At 50.1% G+C, this 22,473-nt stretch overlaps 1 protein-coding gene across 3 annotated transcripts in view; it reads left to right on the top strand.

Moving 5' to 3' along the window:
- The window catches only part of ARHGEF9 (Cdc42 guanine nucleotide exchange factor 9), a 202,926-nt gene that overhangs the window by 155,130 nt on the left and 25,323 nt on the right, over window positions 1-22,473 (top strand). For all 3 annotated transcript variants that reach the window (XM_075573537.1, XM_075573538.1, XM_075573539.1), the window contains 3 exons: window positions 3,416-3,648; window positions 10,977-11,106; window positions 18,382-18,513. In XM_075573537.1, coding sequence (XP_075429652.1) covers window positions 3,416-3,648; window positions 10,977-11,106; window positions 18,382-18,513 — 495 coding nt within the window. The remainder of the gene's footprint in view (window positions 1-3,415; window positions 3,649-10,976; window positions 11,107-18,381; window positions 18,514-22,473) is intronic.

The raw sequence follows: 22,473 nt of genomic DNA, 5'->3' as shown, positions 1-22,473 counted from the left end.
ATGGGGCTTAATGAGGGATCGTTAGGCTCCATGTTTCATGGTGAAGAGACAGGTTGCGAGTGTTGGAGACAGATCCAGGCGATCAGGGAATGGACAGGTCAGAGCGTTTGCATTGAATCGATGTGTCTCATTACGGGGAATTAGCGGGCGTTGGACAGATGGATCAGTCTCGCTCATATCTGCAGAAAACGCGCGTATTCTGCGATGAACCAGTGGCCTGTCGTGTCTCCTGTGGGCGCTCACTGGACGTAGAAGTGGGACAGGATCCCGATGCTTTGAGGGCATTTCTAATCCATACCTTAGTATGACTGTGAGCAGCAGCAACATGGTATCAATAAGTGAGCAGCAGCAACATGGTATCAATATGTGAGCAGCAGCAACATGGTATCAATAAGTGAGCAGCAGCAACATGGTATCAATATGTGAGCAGCAGCAACATGGTATCAATAAGTGAGCAGCAGCAACATGGTATCAATATGTGAGCAGCAGCAACATGGTATCAATAAGTGAGCAGCAGCAACATGGTATCAATAAGTGAGCAGCAGCAACATGGTATCAATAAGTGAGCAGCAGCAACATGGTATCAATAAGTGAGCAGCAGCAACATGGTATCAATAAGTGAGCAGCAACGTAGTATAAATATGCGAGGAGCAGCAACTTAGTATAAGTATGTGAGGAGGAGCAACATAGTATAGGTATGTAAGGAGGAGCAGCAGCAGCATAGTATAGATATGGGAGGAGCAGCATAGGTAGGTATGTGAGGAGGAGCAGCATAGTATAGCTATGTGAGGAGCAGCAGTATGGTATAGATATGTGAGGAGGAGCAGCATAGTATAGATATGTGAGGAGCAGCATAGTATAGATATGGGAGGAGCAGCATAGTATAGATATGGGAGGAGCAGCATGGTATGGGAGGAGCAGCATAGTATAGGTATGGGAGGAGCAGCATGGTATAGATATGGGAGGAGCAGCATGGTATAGATATGGGAGGAGCAGCATGGTATAGATATGGGAGGAGCAGCATGGTATAGATATGGGAGGAGCAGCATGGTATAGATATGGGAGGAGCAGCATAGTATAGCTATGGGAGGAGCAGCATGGTATAGATATGGGAGGAGCAGCATAGTATAGATATGGGAGAAGCAGCATAGTATAGATATGGGAGGAGCAGCATGGTATAGGTATGGGAGGAGCAGCATGGTATAGATATGGGAGGAGCAGCATGGTATAGATATGGGAGGAGCAGCATGGTATAGATATGGGAGGAGCAGCATGGTATAGGTATGGGAGGAGCAGCATGGTATAGGTATGGGAGGAGCAGCACGGTATAGGTATGGGAGGAGCAGCACAGTATAGGTATAGGAGGAGCAGCATAGTATAGATATGGGAGGAGCAGCACATTATAGGTATGGGAGGAGCAGCATAGTATAGGTATGGGAGGAGCAGCATAGTATAGATATGGGAGGAGCAGCATAGTATAGATATGGGAGGAGCAGCATGGTAAAGGTATGGGGAGCAGCACAGTATAGGTATGGGAGGAGCAGCATGGTATAGATATGGGAGGAGCAGCATAGTATAGGTATGGGAGGAGCAGCATAGTATAGATATGGGAGGAGCAGCATAGTATAGGTATGGGAGGAGCAGCATAGTATAGATATGGGAGGAGCAGCATAGTATAGGTATGGGAGGAGCAGCATAGTATAGATATGGGAGGAGCAGCATGGTATAGATATGGGAGGAGCAGCATGGTATAGATATGGGAGGAGCAGCATAGTATAGATATGGGAGGAGCAGCATAGTATAGATATGGGAGGAGCAGCATAGTATAGATATGGGAGGAGCAGCATGGTATAGATATGGGAGGAGCAGCATAGTATAGATATGGGAGGAGCAGCATAGTATAGGTATGGGAGGAGCAGCATAGTATAGATATGGGAGGAGCAGCATAGTATAGGTATGGGAGGAGCAGCATGGTAAAGGTATGGGGAGCAGCACAGTATAGGTATGGGAGGAGCAGCATGGTATAGATATGGGAGGAGCAGCATAGTATAGGTATGGGAGGAGCAGCATAGTATAGATATGGGAGGAGCAGCATAGTATAGGTATGGGAGGAGCAGCATGGTATAGATATGGCATTTATCAGCTAACCCTCAGATCAGTGAAATTCAGCAACTAGAAGTTGAACATCTGTTTAAAAAATATCTTTTTTTTTTAAAACCAAATACACACTGGATATTATGAGCTGTGGTATTGGGGAATGGGGGAGAGAGAGAGGGAAGGGCTCAAGCTACTGTCCGTAGATAGGTGCCAGGGGTAGAAGGGTTTGTAACGAAACAACTATACTTGCCTAGGCAAGAAAAAGAACCCCTTTGGACAAGCACTCGTATAGTAATAGAATAGATAGTTAAAAGTAACCTTTATTGTGTATAAGGGTTTACTTACACTTATTTTACCCTTATACACAATAAAGGTTACTTTTAACTATCTATTCTATTACTATACGAGTGCTTGTCCAAAGGGGTTCTTTTTCTTGGATATTATGAGCTGACTGATTGGTGTCATCAGACCCATCAGTTTCACACCTGAAAGAGTCGTGGATTCAAGGTGTTTTCTCCCAGCAGAGATGGTAAAGGTTAATGCAGTAAAGGAATTTAAAATGCATGAGATAAACACAAAGACATCCTAAATATAGGGGCTGAAGCTTAGCAGCAGCCGGTCGAGATACTGTATTGGTCAGACTAGGTGGTCAAAGCATTCCTTATCTGCTGTTACTCAATTGTCTATCCCCCCTCATCTCTGCAACTGTCTATCCCCCCTCATCTCTGCTACGTCTATCCCCCCTCATCTCTGCAACGTCTATCCCCCCTCATCTCTGCAACGTCTATGCCCCCTCATCTCTGCAACGTCTATCCCCCCTCATCTCTGCAACGTCTATCCCCCCTCATCTCTGCAACGTCTATCCCCCCCTCATCTCTGCAACGTCTATCCCCCCTCATCTCTGCAACGTCTATCCCCCCTCATCTCTGCAACGTCTATCCCCCCTCATCTCTGCTACGTATCCCTTCTCCTCCTCTTCTGCTCTTTGTCCCATCTCCTCTCTCTCTCCCTTCTCCTCCTCTTCTGCTCTTTGTCCCATCTCCTCTCTCTCTCTCCCTTCTCCTCCTCTTCTGCTGCTTGTCCCATCTCCTCTCTCTCTCCCTTCTCCTCCTCTTCTGCTGCTTGTCCCATCTCCTCTCTCTCTCCCTTCTCCTCCTCTTCTGCTGCTTGTCCCAGCTCCTCTCTCTCTCCCTTCTCCTCTTCTGCTGCTTGTCCCATCTCCTCTCTCTCCTCTCTCCTGCGCCTCTTCTTTTCCCTCGATTTCTCCGCTCCCTCTCCTCTGCTCCTCTCTCCATCACTCTGCTTTCTCCTCCTGCAGCAAGACGGGTTCTGGATTTACTCAGAGTACTGTAACAACCACTTGGACGCCTGCATGGAGCTCTCCAAACTGATGAAGGACGGCAGATACCAGCATTTCTTCGAAGCATGCCGGCTGCTGCAGCAAATGATTGACATCGCCATCGATGGTTTCCTTCTGACACCTGTGCAGAAGATCTGCAAATACCCGCTCCAGCTGGCAGAGCTGCTGAAGTATACCGCCCAGGAGCACAGGTACACAGCCCAGTGTATACTGGACACTGACCTCCCTTCATTAATCAGTGCAAAGTACCTGTATACGTTAAATCATATATATAACCCTCCAGAAGAAATTCTGCACACCATCTGTCCCTGACTTTCTGGGAGCCTCGCTGATTTGGGGTCAATACCAGCGATTTTTAGCATCTGCAGTCTTATAGACTTCAATGGTGTCTGACGGATTAAATCGGCATCCTCTGATACAATTCTGTATTTTGGGAGTGCTTATCTTCATATATTTTCATCTCATTTGCGAGGCGTTACAGCTGGCACCGTGCATCGATACATTGTTTCACACGGTTTTCTTTTTTGGTGTATATACCATACTATGACTGTATAAATATGGGGAGATTCATCCAGCGACAGTATGGGGTTAGTGCTCCCAATCCTGTGTTAGCCTTTATTCAAGTCATTGGTACATAAGCACGGAGCTATGTTCGGATATTTAGCATAAAATAACATTAGGTTAACGCCTGCGCGCATTAAAGCAAATAGCGTAACATTTGCCAGCGTTGCTCCTAAACACGGGCTTATTGTGTTCCGGACGTTTGCAAAGCTCGAGAACTGGGCCACTCAAAACAAACAGTAACTTGGAACTAAGGCTACATTTCTAACGCTTCCAATGGCAGAACTACTGATCAGAACCGGCTCTAACACAAGTGTAGTCTCCGGCACTAGATATATATATTTGGGTATGTGGCTAGCACTTTATAGAAATAATCCTGCCTAAGCCCCTTGGTGAGAGGGCGCGTTGCAGAGCAGACGCTAATGGCAATTAGTGACTATGGGGATATAGTGTATGGTTCAGCACCCCAAACTCACCTCCGCAAACGACATTCTATACAACTCAATATGCCTTATTGTCTTATTATGTCATTACAACACCCACCGTTGCGATATGTTATCAGGACGGGGTTGGCCATCGCTCGAGTCCAGACACAACATACATTAATATCTCACTTTCTTATACTTTCCGGACAAGTTACCCAATAATGTGAGCAGGCATCTCACCCCCCACTGTACCCAGCACCTGTCTCCTTACATCCGCCTCCAGAAACCTGCGTATAGTCCCAAGGTTCAGTAAAGAATCGGGGCGCTCTCCCTTCTCTTACCGAGCACCCCAATCTGGGACAATTTACCAAAGTCTCTGAAATCCGCTCCCGGTCTCAGCGCTTTCAGGACGCCGGCTGTTTCCCACTTTAAGCATGTTCATAACTGTAACTTGTAATGTTGTCAAATTGTTATTTTGTGTCCAGGACATGCTTGAAAACCAGAGGTAACTCTCAATGCATTGTTTCCTGGTAAAATATTTTATAAATAAATAATGAGATGCATATCCCCCTAACATCGTATATCCACTAACGACCGTTCAGGTTAACGCAGGGATTTAACGAGAGAGTGAGAGACACAAGTGCTACCTATCCCCCACAAACACACCTTGAGACACCTGTCCAGAACAGCAAGCACACCTGGGATACCTGCTGATAGGAGGCTCTCCCGCTAACGTCCAGTCTTATTTTTAGTAACATAACATTATGTTCCTGGATGTAACGGCGCTTAGCGGATGTGGCCCATTGAGGGGTGACTCTGGATCGACCCTTGATGAAACTGCCCGATAATCTCATTCAAAGAAAAGGAAACAATGAGTTATTAGCAGCTACTTTACATTTATCCTTGGATGTATGTATCTTCATTCATAGGAGCAACATTAAGACAAGTACAGCTCATCCTTATGACCATTAATGTTCCGTATTCATCAAAGTCACACTTTCATGCAAAGGTTTCACACATCTCTAATAGAAACACCACGGCTACTTTGGCAGGAGAATGCCATTTATAAATGTCTTCGCGTGACAGTAATGGAGTATTCACCGTACCCAGGAATGTGTCTCCTAAAAACATATCAATATTACATTATCCCAACCAAGCCGCCCCTTCCTGCAGCTCGGACTGTGATGTCTGTTTTTTCTCTGCCATTCATTACAAGTCCGTCCTGACTCCTAGTTAATCATATCCAATGGCAGGTTCCCTGGTGCATCCCTCTAATTGAAATGGGCTTGGAAGTCCAGTGGAATGAAATGAATATATACGGGTGCGATCAAACCCTTGGTTGCTGTATCCTTCCCTGAGAAGATGGATTTCCCGTCTTCTCTCCCCGGAGCTGGCTGCTTCTTTCTCTCTTTTTATTATAAAGAAAGTCCAACTGCAAAATAAATAAATGACAGCATGGGTGGTAGATGCATTTCACATTTATTGCCTCCCCTACCTGACAGGCCACCATTTTTTATTTTATCATCATAATTTAGGTTTATTTATACTGTAGATATTATCTAGTAGTAGTCCCTGAAATTCTGAGGGACTCCCAACCCTCTCTAATAGCGCGCCTGAGATTAGATGCATTGTAAGGAACCCCAGCTCTCTCTAATAGCGCGTCTGAGATAAGATGCATGGTAAGGAACCCCAACCCTCTCTAATAACGCTTCTGAGATCAGATGCATTGTAAGGAACCCCAACCCCCTCTAATAGCGCGTCTGTAATCAGATGCACTGTAAGGAAACCCAACCCTCTCTAATAGCGCGTCTGAGATCAGAGAAATTGTAAGGAACCCCAACCCTCTTTAATAGCGCGCCTGAGATTAGATGCATTGTAAGGAACCCCAACCCCCTCTAATAGCGCGTCTGAGATCAGATGCATTGTAAGGAACCCCAACCCTCTCTAATAACGCTTCTGAGATCAGATGCATTGTAAGGAACCCCAACCCTCCCTAATAACGCTTCTGAGATCAGATGCATTGTTGTCTTCTGTATTTGATACAATTTTCAAATGACCAGAAAATTGCAGGGAACCGTTTAGGGATTGAACTGAAGAAAACCCGAATATAAGCTCTAGGAGGGCAGACAGGGATATTGACAAGTATTGAAAAAAATATGAAAAAATAATAAAATCGGAGCCTGTTGATGGGTTGTGGAGGAAGTCATATAACCCTGATAGGGTGGGATTGTAATTGAGGATAGGGAGTAATTGCCCAGGGTACCCAAGGGTTCCTAGGAACCCTGGTTGAAAAACACTGGTGTATATATATATATCTATATCATCAGCATCCTCCCCAGCCCGTGTCTCCCCACTGCTGGATGAAGCCTCCCCAATGATCTCCCAGGTCCTGCGGTTACAGCCTCTCTTCTCCACGTCGCTCCCACACATTCCCTCATCCCATCCTCCCCAGCCCGTGTCTCCCCACTGCTGGATGAAGCCTCCCCAATGATCTCCCAGGTCCTGCGGTTACAGCCTCTCTTCTCCACGTCGCTCCCACACATTCCCTCATCCCATCCTCCCCAGCCCGTGTCTCCCCACTGCTGGATGAAGCCTCCCCAATGATCTCCCAGGTCCTGCGGTTACAGCCTCTCTTCTCCACGTCGCTCCCACACATTCCCTCATCCCATCCTCCCCAGCCCGTGTCTCCCCACTGCTGGATGAAGCCTCCCCAATGATCTCCCAGGTCCTGCGGTTACAGCCTCTCTTCTCCACGTCGCTCCCACACATTCCCTCATCCCATCCTCTCCAGCCCGTGTCTCCCCACTGCTGGATGAAGCCTCCCCAGTGATCTCCCAGGTCCTGCGGTTACAGTCTCTCTTCTCCACGTCGCTCCAACACATTTTCTGATTCCATCCTCCCATCTTACTTTTGGTCGTCATCTTGGTCTTTTAATCTTTATTTGAATCCAGTCGAGTTCCATCTCTGTCCAACAATGGTCATCTCTGGTGATATGTCCGGCCCACCGCCTTTTTAATTATTTCACCCTTGTGATGATGTCACAGACCTTTGTTTAGTTTTGAACCCATTCATTCTTTTTCCTGTCTCTTGAAATAATACCCAGCATGCATCTCTCCATACTTTGTGTAATACCCAGCATGCATCTCTCCATACTTTATGTAATACCCAGCATGCATCTCTCCATACTTCTTTGCATTGTCTGAAGCTTCAGAATTATCTCCGCCTTTAGGTTCCACGTTTCACATCCCCACGTGAGCGCGGGCAGGTTGAAAACTTTCTTCTTGAGGCTCTGTGGAAATCTCCCTTGAATACATGCTATTGTTCAGCTCTGTAGAGGGGATTATGAAACTAATTTAAGGTGTCCTAGTTATAACTCTCTGGTTTAAGCACTGTGGGTGCAACAAGCTACTCCTCCTTTTGACTTGAACAGATAAACTCCTTATTAAAAGAAGACTCGGCCAGTGTTGGTTTTTATAAGTAGAGAGGGATTTTAAAAAAGCACAAACTTTCTGAGCCTGTTCCAAGCGCGAGCGTCACACAGTTTGGGAGATTAACTTCTAAACGTATTTAAAGCTCTCGGTGTGCGCATGTGATACAGATGTGCATATTATTCCCATAGCGCCTATCTGTGTATACAGCGCAGCACAGGCATGGCCTACAAGCTTTAAATATGGTGAACAGCGGGTGCATCAGCTAAAGGTAACTATTGGGGGGAAGAGCTTGCAATCTAACTAGTGTGTGAGACATAGTGACAGAGGAAACTGAAACGCTTTCATAAACTCTGCTAGATACGGCTTCAATAATAATTCCAGAATGAAGTTCTAAAACATTTTTTCCTATATATCGCTGACAGTGTATACAGTGCTGTGCATGGAATTTTTATAGGCACGAGTTCTTGTCCTGCAATCAATGTTTTTGGTGCCTGAGGCACAGGGAGGTAAAGTGACTTGCCTAAGGAGCCGACACCGGGAATTGAACCAGGTTCCCCGGCTTCTATCTCAGTGTCGTTGTTCACTGAGTAACTCCTTTACTCACTGAGTAACTCCTTTACTCACTGAGTAACTCCTTTACTCACTGAGTAACTCCTTTACTCACTGAGTAACTCCTTTACTCACTGAGTAACTCCTTTACTCACTGAGTAACTCCTTTACTCACTGAGTAACTCCTTTACTCACTGAGTAACTCCTTTAGTTGAGCGATGGCAGCAGAGAGGTTAAAAGGGAAGTTTTCAGAAAGAAAGGTCGTAAACTGTTAAAAGGAGAAAGGGTTAAAAGGAAGAGATTGCAGCAAGCGTCAATTGCAGAGGAGTACTGAGCACCGCGAGTCCCGCTGAGCACCGCGAGTCCCGCTGAGCACCGCGAGTCCCGCTGAGCACCGCGAGTCCCGCTGAGCACCGCGAGTCCCGCTGAGCACCGCGAGTCCCGCTGAGCACCGGGAGTCCCGCTGAGCACCGGGAGTCCCGCTGAGCACCGCGAGTCCCGCTGAGCACCGGGAGTCCCGCTGAGCACCAGGAGTCCCGCTGAGCACCGGGAGTCCCGCTGAGCACCGCGAGTCCCGCTGAGCACCGGGAGTCCCGCTGAGCACCGCGAGTCCCGCTGAGCACCGCGAGTCCCGCTGAGCACCCCCGCTGAGCACCGGGAGTCCCGCTGAGCACCGCGAGTCCCGCTGAGCACCGGGAGTCCCGCTGAGCACCCCCGCTGAGCACCGGGAGTCCCGCTGAGCACCGCGAGTCCCGCTGAGCACCGCGAGTCCCGCTGAGCACCGGGAGTCCCGCTGAGCACCGCGAGTCCCGCTGAGCACCCCCGCTGAGCACCGGGAGTCCCGCTGAGCACCGCGAGTCCCGCTGAGCACCGGGAGTCCCGCTGAGCACCCCCGCTGAGCACCGCGAGTCCCGCTGAGCACCGCGAGTCCCGCTGAGCACCGGGAGTCCCGCTGAGCACCGCGAGTCCCGCCGAGCACCGGGAGTCCTGCTGAGCACCCCCGCTGAGCACCGGGAGTCCCGCTGAGCACCGCGAGTCCCGCTGAGCACCGGGAGTCCCGCTGAGCACCGGGAGTCCCGCTGAGCACCGCGAGTCCCGCTGAGCACCGCGAGTCCCGCTGAGCACCGCGAGTCCCGCTGAGCACCGCGAGTCCCGCTGAGCACCGCGAGTCGCGCTGAGCACCGGGAGTCGCGCTGAGCACCGGGAGTCGCGCTGAGCACCCCCGCTGAGCACCGGGAGTCGCGCTGAGCACCAGGAGTCCCGCTGAGCACCCCCGCTGAGCACCGGGAGTCGCGCTGAGCACCGGGAGTCGCGCTGAGCACCGGGAGTCGCGCTGAGCACCGGGAGTCCCGCTGAGCACCGGGAGTCCCGCTGAGCACCGCGAGTCCCGCTGAGCACCCCCGCTGAGCACCGGGAGTCGCGCTGAGCACCGGGAGTCCCACTGAGCACCGGGAGTCGCGCTGAGCACCGGGAGTCCCACTGAGCACCGGGAGTCGCGCTGAGCACCGGGAGTCCCCCTCGGTGGGTTACTGACTGCCAGACACAGCTGACTTATTCTGTCGCCTGCCGGGCTGAAAGTTCAATGAGTTAATATGAGGGACCTCCTAAAATAGGAGGAGACCCCTGTAATAGAAGCTGATAAGATAAACTGGGGGCGCGTGTGGCAGTGCCAGGGGTATCGCTCTTCCCAGTGCGCTCTACAAGTTATCCTGTTACAATGTGTCAGCCATTAGTCATGTTTAGATTATAACAGAGCGTGTTCTGGGGGAGCCCACTGGGGTTTGTTTAGTGGAGTGTCGGGCTGTCATCGGGGGACAGGATTTGTGGTTGTTACATTACTGTGTGTGTATTTGTATAAATATATATCTCTCTCTCAGCTCATAATATAATATTTTGAATATATGCTTTATATCTCACAGAGTGGGGAGCTTCGGAAAGCTGGCTGATTTAGTTAGTCCGATAAAAATGTATCATAAACAGCAGTGGTGTTTATAAATGATCTTCTATATATTCCCTTGGTCTAATACATTGTTTCATGACTGTGCTCCAGTGGAATGCAAGATTTGGTTACAGAGATATGAGCACCAAGACTATAAAGTAATCATTAGGCCGTCACTGCCCTCAAGAGCTTACAATCTAAGTGGAATGAGCACCTCCCGGTCCTTATTATTCGTGTTCTTGTTTTCTCTCTGATCACTGAGGGAATCCTCCCTGTATATAAGACACAGATGTGTGGGGGCCGTGCTGGTCCTATATGCCATGCAGTAAAAGGAGGGAGTAGGGGTGTGATACCTTTTATAGGACCAACAAGTAGTTTATATGTTACAAGCTTTCCAACCTCTCAGGGTCCTTCATCAGGTCTTACCCCGACCCCGAGAGGTTGGAAAGCGTGTAACGTATCCACTGCTTGTTGGCCCAATAAAAGGTATCACACCCCTCCTCCCGCTCCCTCCTTTATATAAGAAGCCCTTGCAGTATTTAGCAGTACACAGGCTGTTGAGGTATCCCGCCGTTCTGCTGCATGTCCTCACGGGGTACGTTGTGTCCCTGCAGTGATTACAGGTACGTGGCAGCTGCTCTCGCTGTCATGAGGAACGTCACTCAACAGATCAACGAGCGGAAGAGGAGGCTGGAAAATATCGACAAGATTGCACAGTGGCAGGCGTCCGTCCTGGACTGGGAGGTGAGCCAGGGCCGGGCCGGAGGGGCATGGGCTGGTTGGGGCTTTATCAGGACCAAAAGGGGGGTGACTAATTGGAGATCCTTGTATAATAATTGTTAGCAGCTGTTATTATTGGAAAGGCTGCTTATTTTCTCCGTTTTCTGATGACTGGATCCATTAGCTGTTAACGTGTAGATATACTCAGGACTGCTTTATACCGCAGCATATGGTGTCTGAGCATTTAGTGTCGTCTATATTCTGCGCTGTTGTTTCTTCTGAACAATCATTAGTGTCACACAACACATATTGAAGAAAACTCAAATAGCTGTTAGAGCTACTGGCTCCCAGGCCGTGTGATCCAGGAGAATGTCGTCAGCGTGTATATGCTCCATACCCGGTGATGGAGGTGGGGTGATGTCAGGAGTTATGATGCATTTGGTGGTGCTGCTTTTGGGGCATATATATATATATATATATATATATATCTCTATCTCTCTAGAAAAGGGAACTATTCCTGAGCTAGGGTTTGAAAAAAAGATTTTTTTATATATAGATATATAATTATTTTTTTTAAACACTAGCTCAGTAATAGTTCACTTTTCTAGAGCGCCTCACTCTACAAAGCACAAGGACAAACTATATGTAAGGGATAACAGCGGGGTGCAGCGATTTTGGGGGAGTTATAAGGCATTTATTGGGGAACTTGAAAAAAAAAATGATTTGTCTTCTATATTTTTCTGGAAAGGTAAAGGATTTGGAAGTGATGAAAATCAAATTGAGCTGAAGCAGTGGGATAGCGGTAAGGACGCTGCCCCTGCGACAGTTGGAATCCCATTTCAGTTTTTCTTGTTACTTTATGTTCCTAGGGTTCAGCTACCGGGGGCCCGATGTGCCGGTGAAGTTCTGTGTCTGCCCTGTATATAAGAAGCATTATAAATAATAGCCATATACAAAGCAGATTCCTAAAAAAGGAACCTTTCCGTACCCCGCAGCCTGGCTCTCCGTACCCCGCAGCCTGGCTCTCCGTACCCCGCAGCCTGGCTGTCTGTACCCCGCGGCCTGGCTGTCTGTACCCCGCAGCCTGGCTGTCCGTACCCCGCAGCCTGGCTGTCCGTACCCCCCGGCCTGGCTGCCCGTACCCCGCAGCCTGGCTCTCCGTACCCCGCGGCCTGGCTCTCCGTACCCCGCGGCCTGGCTCTCCGTACCCCGCGGCCTGGCTGTCCGTACCCCGCGGCCTGGCTGTCCGTACCCCGCGGCCTGGCTGTCCGTACCCCGCGGCCTGGCTGTCCGTACCCCGCGGCCTGGCTCTCCGTACCCCGCGGCCTGGCTCTCCGTACCCCGCGGCCTGGCTGTCCGTACCCCGCGGCCTGGCTGTCCGTACCCCGCGGCCTGGCTGTCCGTACCCCGCGGCCTGGCTGCCCGTACCCCGCGGCCTGGCTGCCTGTACCCCGCGGCCTGGCTGCCCGTACCCCCCGGCCTGGCTGTCTGTACCCCCCGGCCTGGCTGTCCGTACCCCGCGGCCTGGCTCTCCGTACCCCGCGGCCTGGCTGTCCGTACCCCGCGGCCTCGGCCTCGCTGTCCGTACCCCGCGGCCCGGCTGTCCGTACCCCGCGGCCTGGCTGTCCGTACCCCGCGGCCTGGCTGCCCGTACCCCGCGGCCTGGCTGTCTGTACCCCCCGGCCTGGCTGTCTGTACCCCGCAGCCTGGCTCTCCGTACCCCGCGGCCTGGCTGCCCGTACCCCGCGGCCCGGCTCTCCGTACCCCGCGGCCCGGCTGTCCGTACCCCGCGGCCCGGCTGTCCGTACCCCGCGGCCCGGCTCTCCGTACCCCGCGGCCCGGCTCTCCGTACCCCGCGGCCCGGCTCTCCGTACCCCGCGGCCCGGCTGTCCGTACCCCGCGGCCCGGCTGCCCGTACCCCGCGGCCCGGCTGCCCGTACCCCGCGGCCCGGCTGCCCGTACCCCGCGGCCTGGCTGCCCGTACCCCGCGGCCTGGCTGTCCGTACCCCCCGGCCTGGCTGTCCGTACCCCGCGGCCTGGCTCTCCGTACCCCGCGGCCTGGCTCTTCGTACCCCGCGGCCCGGCTGTCCGTACCCCGCGGCCCGGCTGTCCGTACCCCGCGGCCCGGCTGTCCGTACCCCGCGGCCTGGCTGTCCGTACCCCGCGGCCTGGCTGTCCGTACCCCGCGGCCTCGCTGTCCGTACCCCGCGGCCTGGCTGTCCGTACCCCGCGGCCTGGCTGTCCGTACCCCGCGGCCCGGCTGTCCGTACCCCGCGGCCTCGCTATCCGTACCCCGCGGCCTGGCTGCCCGTACCCCGCAGCCTCGCTGTCCGTACCCCGCGGCCTGGCTGTCCGTACCCCGCGGCCTCGCTGTCCGTACCCCGCAGCCTCGCTGTCTGTACCCCGCAGCCTGGCTGTCTGTACCCCGCAGCCTGGCTGTCTGTACCCCGCAGCCTCGCTGTCTGTACCCCGCAGCCTCGCTGTCCGTACCCCGCGGCCTCGCTGTCCGTACCCCGCAGCCTGGCTGTCTGTACCCCGCGGCCTGGCTGTCTGTACCCCGCGGCCTGGCTGTCCGTACCCCGCGGCCTGGCTGTCCGTACCCCGCGGCCTGGCTGTCTGTACTTTTGTGTTATGTAGGTTAGGGGGTTCCTGTACCAGAATCCCGCAGGGCCCCAGCTGTTAATAAAGGGGATTAGGGTTATATCAGGTGATTAACATTCCCCGGGGACAGAAAGCAGAGGTGACCCTCATATGATGGTGACGTCCAGCTCCGTCCTGTAAGGGGCTGATTGATATCCTCACTCATCTAAGAACCTTGGCATGGCCAGGGGTCACCCCACCCCAGTCCTGTCTCTGGTCCTATAGGACTTTGGACATTCGTACTATGCCTTTTGCAATATGTTGCAGATGCCGCGGGCAGTAAAGGATTAGCGGTGTCAGTCTTTAACATTCGGAACCTGGTTTGACACCAAGGACCAACTCTTTGTGACCTTGGGCAAGTCACATTATCTCAGCCACAAGCATCCAGATTAGAGTGCCTGCTCTTTGGGACAGGGGTCTTTGAACAGCACCTACAATCCTGCACTGTAACTGCACATAGCACAACAATAATCCCTGTGGAATATTCAGTATCTGCTGCTCTGAGTATATACAGTATATCTAACCGAGCCAATCACAAAGATCAAAGTGATGGCACAGACATTGCACCCACAAAGATGCAACAGTAAAACGCCTGTGTCATTTCACAATTAAGCATATACTCGCTCTGGGAACTACATGTGGGAGGACTACAAATAAGAATACTAAGTAACGGAATTTGGGTTCCCCCCCTGCCGCAGTGAGCTGGCACTGCTAATTATAGTAACAAATGAGAAAAGAATATCTTACACAACCAGCACAACTTGAATTAAAGCGTCTAACGTATAAGTGGCGGCATTTAAAGAACATATATTGCATAAAAAGGGCAAAACAATCTGGCACTTTAATGTGAAAAACGGAAGGAAAAATACAAAATATACGGAATAGGTTAAAACATAAAGTGTGCAAAGAATAAACAACACTGAACCATCGTGAAAAGGAAGATATTCTACTGATGAGTAAAACAAATAAACTTACGTACAATGTCTCCTTTAATATCAATAACCTCACCTTTTTTTTAAAGTTTACAAGGAACTGCGCCGTTAACCCCATCACTGCCAGGGTAGCTTGCAGGGATTAAAGGGTTAACACGAGGAAGAGTGCAGCGTCTCCAGGGATGTTTACACCAGGAGTGGCCAACTCCAGTCCTCAAAGAACACCAACAGGCTAGGTATTAGGGATATCCCTGCTTCAGCACAGGTGGCTCAATCAGTGGCTCAGTCGTTGACTGAGCCACTGATTGAGCCACCTGTGCTGAAGCAGGGCTATCCTAAAAACCTGACCTGTTGGTGGCCCTTGAGAACTTGAGTTGGTTACCATGATGTATTCCGGCTGCATCTGTACTCGTCGCTAAATACAATCACAGCTGTGCGCTTCTGACCCCCATATACTCCCAGCCTCGCTGGTGGGAGAGCAATCACTGGCAGCTGAGAGACCCAGAGAACCTAATTGGAACCAAATTGAATATTCTACTGCAGAAACAAGTGCCACGTGAGTGTGTTATTGGTGGCTCTGTACCAGGCTGATTGTATTAACACTGTGTTGTCCCTGATACAGCTGAAGCGTGTTCCTGATATAGTTGTAGCGTGTTCCTGATATAGTTGTAGCGGGTTCTTGATATAGTTGTAGCGGGTTCCTGATACACTTGTAGCGGGTTCCTGATACACTTGTAGCGGGTTCCTGATACAGGTGCAGCGGGTTCCTGATATAATTGTAGCGGGTTCCTGATACACTTGTAGCGGGTTCCTGATACACTTGTAGCGGGTTCCTGATATAGTTGTAGCAGGTTCCTGATATAGTTGTAGCGGGTTCCTGATACACGTGTAGCGGGTTCCTGATACACTTGTAGCGGGTTCCTGATACACTTGTAGCGGGTTCCTGATACAGGTGCAGCGGGTTCCTGATATAATTGTAGCGGGTTCCTGATACACTTGTAGCGGGTTCCTGATACACTTGTAGCGGGTTCCTGATACACTTGTAGCGGGTTCCTGATACACTTGTAGCGGGTTCCTGATACACGTGTAGCGGGTTCCTGATACACTTGTAGCGGGTTCCTGATACACTTGTAGCGGGTTCCTGATACACTTGTAGCGGGTTCCTGATACACTCGAGGTTAATGTCAGGTCTCTGGTGCGGTTACAATGGCGCAGAGGAATGTGATCTCAGGAGTGGGGGAGTATACACGCATCACATAATTCCTCTCTTAACCCCTTATTTTCCTTCAGAAAGCAGGTCCCTGGGAGCCTTAGCCGGAAGTAGCTGTGCGTGGCCACGTGAGCCGTTGCTGCCCTTTTCGGAAGCATACGGGTTACCCAGTTTTGTGCATAATAGAAGAACCGGCTGCGTAGCTGTCAGCTCCAATGCTTTCATGTGTATTCAGATTCTCCAGCAAGGCATTGAAACACGCATTTAAAAGCCCCTTTCCCATCCCTTCTCACATCAAACGCTGGCCCGGAAACCGTGCATCATGCCGCTAAGATGCTGTTCTGGAGACAGGGGCAGCTTGATCAGCAAATCTCTGGAGGAAAATAAAGTCAGAGACTAAAACAAGCATTTCAAACAACAGAAGGCATCAAAAAAAAGGAGCCCTGTGAAAAAAAGCCGGTGCTATTCTTTGTGTCTGATCTTCCCCTCGCCTGCAGTGCTAATCAGCCTCTGCGTCTCTAATTAGAACACAGCTCTGCCACTCACTAAATTAGGAATGACTGTGCCCAGTCCTCAAGTAAATAACTCCCTGTTATACACCGGTGTGCCTTTATAATCATAGGAATATGCGCAAGAAATATCTTTTATTGATCTAGCGCTTCGTCTTTGCTGCGCTGTGACTCCAGAGGCGTTCATGCAACCACGTCCGGGGTGGAATAATCGTAGAGCACTATAGCCAGACGATGGGTTACAGACGGCATGTGTCCCTTTGTGAAACAAATCAAAAACTCTCCTGTATTCTGTATTTGGATTTAATTCACCCCCCCCCCCTTCCCTTTAATTCCAACCCGGGGGATCTTCCTGAGGTGAATGGCTCTATTTGTAGCTCTGGGGATCCCTCGGTTCTCCAGACACTTACTGATTTAGTTGCTGGTGATCCTTCCTGGACATTTAAATGGTTGTCCAATAGGAAGCTGCAATGTCATCCCTCCCCTCCCCCCCCCCAGTGGCATTACAGTTTCCTATTGGCTTGTGGGACCAGTGACATTTCGCTGCCAATTCTATTTCTTTAAAGGGAAGGAAAACACCGGCAAATAAGCTGGTAATTATCTCGGGAGAGGGGGAGGGGTGTGGGGGTCTCCGGAGCGTAGGAACCCTTTACTAAGCGCTTCGTTACAATGCATTCCCGCACTGGGAGAAGGTCACTTAGGATTGGCCATATCATAAAAAAGCAACATGAACAGTTAACAGTATTTTTAAATATACAAATTTACAGGTGGGTTGCTAGGGAACCATGTTGCTAGGGAACCATGCTGCTAGGGACCATGTTTCTAGGGGACCATGTTGCTCACCATTGCCTTGAAAAGTTTGATTTGTACAAAGGGAGAGATGGCTGCTGAAAAACTAGCTATTTTACCCAGAATTCTCTTTAATCCGCAGTATTTGGACTTTGGTTTCACCTAGGATAGGGGTGGCTAACTCCAGTCTTCAAGGGCCCCCAATAGATCAGGTTTTAAGGATATCCCTACTTCAGCATAGTTGACTCAACCAGTCCCTGCTTCAGCACAGGTGGCTCAATGGTGAGCCTTGTGGACTGGAGTTGTCCACCTCTGACCTAGGACGTCATTTGGGCAACATTTGAGTGACATGAGCCGTTGGTGTCAGGCACAAAGGGTAGAGTTGTTATATACAGTAGTACAAAGTACAGTAAGTATTGGGTGCTTTACACACTGGCCAGTGTTTCACTTGCAAATGCCGCCTTCCTCAGGATGAAAATACACTTCTTCTTAGTCTTGGTTGATACAGTAATTAAGTCTTCAGACATTAATTACCCTGTGAGCTGCTCCCTGATATTACTTTGGCAATAAAGATATGGTCATAAACTGATGCTCAGAAAAACATGCGATACACACCATGGTGAATCCGTCTGTCTGTCTGTCTGTGCCACGAGGAAGGCAGTGTGAGAAAATCTGCTTGGAGAATAAGCCGAGTTCACTTGGCATGTGGGACGCCGTGGAATTGATTGGTTTATGTCAGGGGTCCCAAACTCAGTCCTCAAGGGCTACCAACAGGCCAGCTTTTATGGATATCCCTGCTTCAGCACAGGTGGCTAAATCAGTGGCTCAGTCTTCGACTGGCCAATTCCAGTCCCCATGGGCCACCAACAGATCAGGGTTTACGGATATCCCTGCTTCAGCACAGGTGGCTCTGTCTTTGCTTGAGCCACCTGTGCTGAAGCAGGGATATCCATAAAAGCTGTCCTGTTGGTGGCCCTTGAGGACAGAGTTTGAGACCCCTGGTTTGAGTTTTAGTCTTGGTATTGCCCACCTGACCGCATGCCCGGTGTGTGCTTGACATCCAGTCTTTGCTCATCCAGTTATAAGCCGAGTGTATTCTGTTCCACGCTAGCTAGGCTAGAACCTGGTTTGGCAGGTCTAGAACAGAGCTTGGGGAACCTTGCCACCCAATGTCTGCCGGCTACGCTTCTCACTGGTGGCCTGTCTCTGTGCTTCACAGGGAGATGACATCTTGGACCGTAGCTCAGAGCTTATCTACACTGGGGAGATGCAGTGGATTTACCAGCCATACGGACGCAATCAGCAGAGGGTTTTCTTCCTCTTCGATCATCAGCTGGTTCTCTGTAAAAAGGTGAGAGTAACAACAGTAACAAACTGTCATGCTTATATATATATATATATATATCTCCAAGAAAGCAGCACACTCTAGTTAAGCTGGATCTTTTTCAAGGGGACTAAAACGGGATTTCTTGGATGCTTAAATAGAACTTACCTTGGGTATACCTTTGCATATATATGTGCAGTGTTCGACAAACCTATACATTTGCACGCCCCGGGCGAGTGGATTTAACATCGTGGCGAGCTCCTATTGGTCCAAGCAGCACACGTGTGGTTCTAGGTGGCGAGTAGATTTTTTTGTTCGGCGAGTAGATTTTTTGTTGATTTGTCGACCACTGTATATGTGTATATATGTATGGGTGTATATATGTGTGGGTGTGTATATATGTATGGGTGTATATATGTGTGGGTGTGTAGATTTGTATATACCATGCACCGTTGGACTCTCCGCCAACGTTCAGATGCGTAAAAACTCATCTTTCCAGGGAAGCCTGCTTGTCATACCTCTCACATCCCACTCCCCTCCAACCCTATTCGGACCAGTTGTGTGGCTGGACCTATCTCCACCCTATGTGCCCCCCCAAAACCTTAATGAATTCAGCTGCCCGGCTGGACAATAGTCCAACATGATCCACACCCTAAACTGAGGCTTCTTAACTTCTTGTTTCAACACTGTCCCTTATTCCCTCTAGAGTGTAAGCTCTCAGGATCAGGCCCTCATTACCTGTCTGTGCATGTGTGTCCTCACCTGTATGTAACTGTTTATGTAATATAAATAACTCTGTACCCCCATTGTACCGCGCTGTGGAATGTGTGGTCGCTTTATAAATAAACGATAATAATACCTAGAAAAATAATTGGCAATCTATATCACCGTAACATCTGAAACTGAAACACCCGGCCATCTGAAACTGTGCCCCCCAAAAGCAATTGTTTTTCCTGTGGGGTCCACAATATCTGCGCAGTGGACAAAGCAAGATGACCAAGGTTTTAAGGGGTTGGGTTCCCAAATAAATCCCATTGAAAGGGGTATAGAGCCATATTTAGTTAGCAGTGCCTTAATATCACTTGTAAACCTGGGTTCATAGTATATCGCCGGCCTACTGAGCCGAAAAGAGGCAAATTAAAAAGAAAACATTTCTTCTACTAAATAACGATCGCTTAATGAAGCATTAAGAAACAACAAATAGGTGATAGTATTAATGAGCTGAGCATCCGGGTGTATGTAGCTATGTTAGAGCTGGTGTTCCAAGGTTAGGTTTCACAACTACTGCAGTACTGCCCCTGGACTGAAGGGGGGTAGGTGTCTGAACCCCTAATAACCAAACGAGAAGGCAGTGTAGACATGCCAGCCAGTGAGGCTTTAAGAGACAGATAAATGGCATTTATCTGTAATTATCAGAGTGATTCCACGTGCTCTCCCCACTGCACCATTAAAGCCGATATGAACCCCATCCATTACACATGGATTGCACAGAGCCCAGAGCTGCTCAGGGAGGCGACAAGACAATGTTCTACTTATTGTATTCAATACTGAAGGGCACAGGCGCCAAGCGTTGCAGCTTATGGATGAACCCGTACAGTGGTTGGAATAATAACGCTCTGCTCCCTTGTAATGAGCAAGGGATGAGAAATACAAACCTCTTACAGTAGATATTGAAACTTAATGCAAGTGAGTGTGCGGAGGAACAATAATGTATCATCTGTGTCGGATACTCCCACACCATCCAAATACTACCGAGCGTGTGTGTGAGCAGACTAGGTGTGCCAAGTGGTAATTATCTACTGTAAATATTTGTGCGCCTATCTTTCTATTTGCTGTACTTCATCAGTATTACCCCCTCTCTGCACGCTTACTCCTCTCTCTCTGCACGCTTACTCCTCTCTCTCTGCACGCTTACTCCTCTCTCTCTGCACGCTTACTCCTCTCTCTCTGCACGCTTACTCCTCTCTCTCTGCACGCTTACTCCTCTCTCTCTGCACGCTTACTCCTCTCTCTCTGCACGCTTACTCCTCTCCCTCTGCACGCTTACTCCTCTCTCTCTCTGCACGCTTACTCCTCTCTCTCTGAATGCTTACTCCTCTCTCTCAGCACGCTTACTCCTCTCTCTGCACGCTTACTCCTCTCTCTGGACGCTTACTCCTCTCTCTCTGAACGCTTACTCCTCTCTCTCTGCACGCTTACTCCTCTCTCTCTCTGCACGCTTACTCCTCTCTCTCTGAATGCTTACTCCTCTCTCTCAGCACGCTTACTCCTCTCTCTGCACGCTTACTCCTCTCTCTGGACGCTTACTCCTCTCTCTCTGGACGCTACCTCCTCTCTCTCTGGACGCTTACTCCACTCTCTCTTGACGCTTACTCCACTCTCTCTGAACGCTTACTCCTCTCTCTCTGCACGCTTACTCCTCTCTCTGCACGCTTACTCCTCTCTCTGCACGCTTACTCCTCTCTCTCTGAACGCTTACTCCTCTCTCTCTGAACGCTTACTCCTCTCTCTGCACGCTTACTCCTCTCTCTGCACGCTTACTCCTCTCTCTGCACGCTTACTCCTCTCTCTGGACGCTTACTCCACTCTCTCTGAACGCTTACTCCTCTCTCTCTGAACGCTTACTCCTCTCTCTCTGAACGCTTACTCCTCTCTCTGCACGCTTACTCCTCTCTCTGCACGCTTACTCCTCTCTCTGCACGCTTACTCCTCTCTCTCTGGACGCTTACTCCTCTCTCTCTGAACGCTTACTCCTCTCTCTCTGAACGCTTACTCCTCTCTCTCTGAACGCTTACTCCTCTCTCTGCACGCTTACTCCTCTCTCTGCACGCTTACTCCTCTCTCTGGACGCTACCTCCTCTCTCTCTGGACGCTTACTCCTCTCTCTCTGAACGCTTACTCCTCTCTCTCTGCACGCTTACTCCTCTCTCTGCATGCTTACTCCTCTCTCTCTGGACGCTTACTCCTCTCTCTGCACGCTTACTCCTCTCTCTGCACGCTTACTCCTCTCTCTGGACGCTACCTCCTCTCTCTCTGGACGCTTACTCCTCTCTCTCTGAACGCTTACTCCTCTCTCTCTGCACGCTTACTCCTCTCTCTGCATGCTTACTCCTCTCTCTCTGGACGCTACCTCCTCTCTCTCTGGACGCTTACTCCTCTCTCTCTGGACGCTTACTCCTCTTTCTCTGGACGTTTACTCCTCTCTCTCTGCACGCTTACTCCTCTCTCTCTGCACGCTTACTCCTCTCTCTCTGAACTCTTACTCCTCTCTCTCGGAACGCTTACTCCTCTCTCTCTGAACGCTTACTCCTCTCTCTCTGAACGCTTACTCCTCTCTCTCTGAACGCATACTCCTCTCTCTCTGAACGCTTACTCCTCTCTCTCTGCACGCTTACTCCTCTCTCTGCACGCTTACTCCTCTCTCTCTGCACGCTTACTCCTCTCTCTCTCTGGACGCTTACTCCTCTCTCTCTCTGGACGCTTACTCCTCTCTCTCTCTGCATGCTTACTCCTCTCTCTGCATGCTTACTCCTCTTCTCTCTGCATGCTTACTCCTCTCTCTGCATGCTTATTCCTCTCTCTCTCTCTCTGGAAGCTTATTCCTCTCTCTCTCTCTCTGCATGCTTATTCCTATCTCTCTGAACGCTTATTCCTCTCTCTCTGAACGCTTACTCCTCTCTCTGAACGCTTACTCCTCTCTCTGCACGCTTACTGCTCTCTCTCTCTGCACACTTACTCCTCTCTCTCTGCACGCTTATTCCTCTCTCTGCACGCTTATTCCCCTCTCTCTCTCTCTGCACGCTTATTCCTCTCTCTCTCTCTCTGGACGCTTATTCCTCTCTCTCTCTCTGCATGCTTATTCCTATCTCTCTGAACGCTTATTCCTCTCTCTCTGAACGCTTACTCCTCTCTCTGCACACTTACTCCTCTCTCTGCACGCTTACTCCTCTCTCTCTGAACGCTTACTCCTCTCTCTGAACGCTTACT

Source organism: Ascaphus truei, chromosome 16, assembly GCF_040206685.1.
Source record: "Ascaphus truei isolate aAscTru1 chromosome 16, aAscTru1.hap1, whole genome shotgun sequence".
NCBI classification, from domain to species: domain Eukaryota; kingdom Metazoa; phylum Chordata; class Amphibia; order Anura; family Ascaphidae; genus Ascaphus; species Ascaphus truei.
This window is presented reverse-complemented; position numbering and strand designations above follow the sequence as displayed.